The sequence below is a fragment of the Borostomias antarcticus genome, assembly GCF_949987555.1.
Source record: "Borostomias antarcticus genome assembly, chromosome: 23".
NCBI classification, from domain to species: domain Eukaryota; kingdom Metazoa; phylum Chordata; class Actinopteri; order Stomiiformes; family Stomiidae; genus Borostomias; species Borostomias antarcticus.
In genome coordinates this window covers 2,004,624-2,010,623 of record NC_140256.1, presented here as the reverse complement: position 1 = coordinate 2,010,623, position 6,000 = coordinate 2,004,624, and the positions used below count along the sequence as shown (strand labels likewise).

The window sequence follows — 6,000 nt, the reverse complement described above, 5'->3', positions numbered from 1 at the left end:
TGTAGTTGCGATTAGCTTCCTAATTAATATGAGGTTGTCTATCTTATTTGAATCAAGTCTACTTTTAGTGATGGTATGGTCCGGATAAATAAGATGCATAAAACAACTGCTAGGCTTACCCTAATAACCCTTACCATCACCACCACAACCCTACATTTAGGGGCAATGATGTGGTGAAAGGTTAAGTGAGCTTATGGTGGATGTTGTTTGGTTGCATGCTCACAAAATGTAGGCTATTAACCCTTAGATATACACTGGCTACCTGCACTGTAAGATGTGTTGCATGACTTGACAAAAAAACAAAACATAAAGTGATTAAAGCTGTTGCCTTAGGGGAAATTAAGTAAAGGAACTTATCTGGATCAGCCAATCTCTCAATCCCAGGACCTCTATGAACTTGTACATGCCCCCTATTGTATGGATTTTAGAGAGCATCAGTCCTATGTACCGCTATATAGGAGATGTAGGAGATGCACTAGTGCGCATTTCTCAGAAAGGATGAACTGTCACAGATAACAAAGTTCAGTAAACTAATCTGAAATGCGTTTAAGAACAAAAGCTAACAAACTCAGTCAAAATATGTCAGGTGAATGCACGTTTCTAAGTTAACAGGGAATCATATTTTACAGTGTGGGGTAACTTTACATTTAAGCTATGATTTGAAGAAATGATGCATGACAGAGAGAGAGATTCTTCTTACTGGTGCTGTGAGTTGGAGGAGGAGGTCAGAGGTCAAAGGGGTGATGAGGCCAACTGAAAGACCAGGGGTGAGTTCAATCTGAAAACAGTGCGCACCATGTTGCTACAGTTTCCGGGATGAATGACTTGTCTCCTCAAAACGGTGGTAAATGTTTCTCTCTTGTTTGGGTGGGTGTGTCAGACGTGTCACCCATCAGCAGACTAATATATTTTCGCTGCAGCAAAAACCTCTGGGAACAAGCTCGTGGACCAATGAGAATGCGTTCAGATTTTGAACAAGGGTGATTGGCCCGAGGATAGTCGGCTGTGCTGATTGGCCTCTGATTGGTCACTGACCACAGCTCTCCACTTCAAGTATTGCTAACGAGTCTCGTGCGAGCTGTCAGTAGCATATCTGGCACACATATCTGGCTCTCTTCCATGTTAACTCTCATTTCACTGAGGTGTTTATTACACAAACGGCAAAGTGTATTACCTAAATTAGTTTTTCATTTAGTCCCGAATATACACTCCTGATGAAATAATGTTCAAATGCAGTTGGATTTAAAGGTTACAGGCTGGCTCCGGCCCTCTGACAGTGTTCTGTGGCGCTCGACTTCAGACTAACTGATAAACCCCGCCCTATCTTCTCAGACCCCACCCTATCTTCTCAGACCCCACCCTATCTTCTCAAACCACGCCCTATCTTCTCAGACCACGCCTTATCTTCTCAAACCCCGCCCCATCTTCTCAAACCCCGTCCTATCTTCTCAGACCCCCCCCTATCTTCTCAGACCCCGCCCTATCTTCTCAGACCCCGCCCTATCTTCTCAAACCCCATCCTATCTTCTCAAACCCCGCCCCATCTTCTCAGACCCCCCCCTATCTTCTCAGACCCCGTCCTATCTTCTCAGACCCCGCCCTATCTTCTCAAACCCCATCCTATCTTCTCAAACCCCGCCCCATCTTCTCAGACCTCGCCCCATCTTCTCAGACCCCGCCCTATCTTCTCAGCTGCCTTACACACAGGGTGTTCAACACACCACCGTCTCCGTTTCGATAAATGTTTTGCAACGTTTTGACGCGGCTGAACTCACCCCTGAAAATATAGCCTACTGGTTCTCAAGATGACGCCATTACTTTAGCTCAGTGAGTTTGCACATGACTGTAGTGTGGGTTTGATTCCCAGTTAAATAGTCATTCTTACATCTTACTTCATAGCAGACTATTGACCTGAAACTGTGTACAGTAATCATACACTGGGCATATATTCAAATCTCAAAATGCTGGATGAAATTCCTTGGATATTCAAAAAAGAGAAGTTTAATACCATACTACCTCAATGAACTGAAACTGAAAATAGAGTGTGTGGGAGTCTGAATCATGCTTGTTGTTGAGGGCGCTTTCTTTTTAAAAATCAAACAGTCACAGAGTAGCCCTTCATCTCGGCTCTTCAGGCTCTTACTGCGCAGTGTGGAGGTGAACCGGTCGGGCGATGAGGCCCACGGAGTTGCCACCTGTGGATCCCACCAAAAAATAGGTCTGTGAGGGTTTGGTGAGCCAGAAATAAATAAACAATACTTCCCATCGAGTGTATTTAAGTCACTTCTAAATCTAATACAGCGATTTAAGAGGACATACAACGAAGGCAGCCACCCCCGTTAGCTAGTGTAATAGGGTAATCTCTCGAATAGAGAGGCACATAAAGATATCCTTGTCTGGTGGCACAGGTGGAGAGCAAGTCTTTGCACCCCCATCCAGAAACGTGTATCCCCTTTACGGCTCTATTTATAGATGCGAACCAGAGGGAATCCCCTTTGAACTAGAACACCATGAGGACACTGTCTGTCATTGAACATTACTTTCCTCTAGGGAAGCCTTTTTATGGGCTGGAGGGTGGAAACGTGGCCAGTTGGAACAGAATACCCGTTTGTATTTCCTCGACTGTCAGTTAACAGGAGCTGTCACGAAGAGGGAGGCTTGCAGCAGAAGGCCTCGGCGGTTGCGTTTCATTACCTTGACCAGAGTTCTCTGGCTGGTTTGCATACGGGGATTCCGTGCTTGTCTTAGATGGATATCAAGCTCATTTTAATAGTGTGGAAAACACACAGTCACTATGGGAAGGCTATATAATCAAATTAGTTAGTGTTTTTTTCCAGCTTCACAAGGGGCAATTCAAATGTCTGTTCCTCATTTTTTATTGGATCTCAGTGTAGCAAGCGATATTATCGAAAGATGATTATGGAACAATTATGAAAGTTTCATGTATCTTAATTTTAACAGCTACAATATGTGTGCTATTCAGCAACTAGCGTGACATTACATAGGGTAGATCATCTATAGCAGAAGAATTTGCATACGTGTGTATGGTAATGAAAAGAGCCTGTATTTAAATGATGGGCGAAATACTTGTAAAAACAAAAGAGGACTTGTTCCTGGAGAGTTGTGTACACAGTAGCCTACTACTCTATGTGGTCCACTTGGTCACAGTCCATTAGAGTTCATTCAGGATCACCTGCTGGAAGACATCCCATCAACGCCTGCCAGGGTCAGATGTTCAAAATGGACAACATGGTGAAAGGATCTCTTTTTGAAGGGCATTTCTGCTTTATTATAGGACAATATGTACACAGGAAAGATGGGAGAGAGAGAGAGAGAGAGAGAGAGAGAGAGGAGAACATGCAGCAAAGGGCTGGATTCGAACCCGTGCCCCTGCGGTAAGCACTAGCCTTAACACGCTACACGCCTTAACCCGAAGAGCCACCCGAAGAGCCCCAAGAACCCCATTTTTGACATGCTTTGAAAATATGTCACACTTCATGTATCATGTCCCAATTCCTCAGCAAGAATGTAAGTTAGTAAAGTAAAAAGTAATTTAACTGGGGTAAAATCTGAAAAGGTAAACTGAGACATACCCAAGTCACTATGCATATTGGGTACGGTTAGGCTATTGAATTGATTATACAAATTCCTTTTAATTAATGTTACTTTGAATAAATTTAGCAGTTATTAAATGCTGTTCCCATATCATCAAGGGATGTGAGAGCTTGTTTTGAGAATGCAATATATTACACATATTCACTTAGATTAAACTACAGCTGTCACATTTTCCTATTCATAATATCTCAACCCTCTTGATAATTGGAGATGAATAAACATATTTGTTGGCACACAATTAAGCAAAGTGCTCAAACCCAGCTGTTTTTGTGAACTACTGATTTTTTTCCAGACAGTTAAAGGAAATAAATAACGCCTGTTATATTCTGCTTGAACAGACTGTATCTGTGCTGCTGCAACCTAACTACAGTACAAGTTTGTCCGTGTCTGGCTACAGTCAAGTACGCCATTATGACTTGTGTGACAGTACATGGGATTACATGAAAAACTAAAGTAAAACGATGCTATTTCAGTTGTTCAAAGTTTTAGACTTCACATCCGTCACAATTTTGTGTCTTTTTGTGCATTTTGCATTGTTTTGTTTGTCTTTGTGAACTAGGGTGCTCAGACTTAAGTCTTTGAGACAAACAAAGCTAATACAGGACAATTGATCAATGATCTCCCAGAGTTCATAGAGAGGGCACATAGCGGTTTACCAAGGCTGGCTTAACCACCAAAGGAACAAAACCCTCCATCACCTACTCCAGCCTGGCCCACGGATGAGACACCAAATCAGGGTCAATCAAACCACCAACTAAACATTGATCATCGGAACATCAAAGTCTCTCATGTAAATCCAGCCTTTTTCAGACATCTGGGGTATTGATACAAACCCCTCCCGGAGGGGAGGTGCTGGTTAGAAACCAATATTCCTTATGGGGGGTACTCTGACCCATTCTCTACAAAGGCCTGTGGAAGTCTGAAAAGTGGACCTCATAGTCAAAGGGTTGAAAAGTTTATCCATACCAGCCTCTATAGACCTTCCAGGTAGGCCCTTATGCAATTGCTTCCAAGTTCACCATAGGTTCATCGCCCTAAAGTTAAATTCAAGGACACCTCAACATATCCAGGTCCTTCAGATGGATCTAGGAGGCTACACACTAACTCAAGAGAGAAGTGGTCAGTGGAAATATGACACTTTCATATGAAATGTGTTCCTCTCACCAAAAAAAACCCAAAGCAAACCACAAGCCCCTCCCCCCTCTCTTGTCACCATGTCGCTGTCTGGTTCAATAACGCTGAAGAGTATTTCGGTTCAAGTTCCACAGTGGCTTCCGGCCCTGTTGAGGTCTTGGTTTCACCTCCCACTTCCTTATTTGGCTCTGACGTATTTCCTCCCCTGAATTAGAATCAACTCTTTCCACTCTCAGACCAGCAATATCAGACCTGCTTCCCTCCAAGGCTGGAAACTAGATTGAAACCCCTGATGAGGTCAAAGCCCATTTCCTATCTAAAGCCCCATATCAGATGCATCAAAATATTGTCATGGCGCATCACACAAAAAAAGAAGAAGTAGATATTATTGTGTATTTGTAATACAAGTGAAGCAGAGAGAGATGGGGCGATGTCCCTCAGGTGGGAGGCCTTCTAGTCTTTGTGGTTTTGGGTGAGGAACTGTACAGCCGCCACAGGAGGTCCCAGATCAAACCTGGTGATGAAAGCGTTGGGATCCCAGTTACCTGCGTGAACAGACGACGAGAGAAGAACACAGAGATGTCAGACGTGTTCATGTTCTATGTAGAAATAAACATGGATCAGTAAGGCGATTGACTCCATCTTTCAAATGAGTTCTCGGTATTAGAAATATTATGTTTTGGTTGTTACATGATATTCAATGTTGATCAGATAGTTTACACAGTATGTATTAGGGATGGGGAAAAAATGATTCAGTTACTTATCATGATTCTTGTGTATGATGATTTTTTAAATTGCCATTCTGCCTCAAAATTGGTTTTGAAAATGTATGTTTTGTTTTGATTATCATTTTATTTGAGGCAGAAAAACGTTTGTCACAAATACAGTATATACATTCATGATTTCCTTCTGGCTAGAGAGGAATGATTCACAAAGTTCACGTAGTAGCTACTGTAAGTTAGCTGTCAGCTTAAAGAAACACATTTGTGCAGTTTGTACAGTATGCACCTTAAGAGGCTATACTGTACATTTGATATATAATGTATATAATATTATATATATATATATATATATATATTATATAATAACAGGGCACATTTTTATTTATGTTGTCTATTTGATGGCTGCCCTTTGAGTTCACATTAAGAATTTATTCCAAAATAAAACTTGGAAAGAGAAATAATATTCAACATTAAGTTAATGTTAAGAACTTATTCATGAAATGAGACTTGGAAAGCTCCAGGTGAATGG

The 6,000-nt window shown here is 41.9% G+C and overlaps 1 protein-coding gene across 1 annotated transcript in view; it reads right to left on the bottom strand.

Annotated features, from left to right (window-relative positions):
• Nucleotides 1-3,169: 3,169 nt before the first annotated feature.
• pebp4 (phosphatidylethanolamine binding protein 4) overlaps nt 3,170-6,000 on the bottom strand; it is a 64,940-nt gene continuing 62,109 nt past the window's right edge. Inside the window, exon 7 of the mRNA XM_084456992.1 lies at nt 3,170-5,294. Within this exon, the coding sequence (XP_084313118.1) occupies nt 5,203-5,294 (92 nt within the window). The 3' untranslated portion in view covers nt 3,170-5,202. The remainder of the gene's footprint in view (nt 5,295-6,000) is intronic.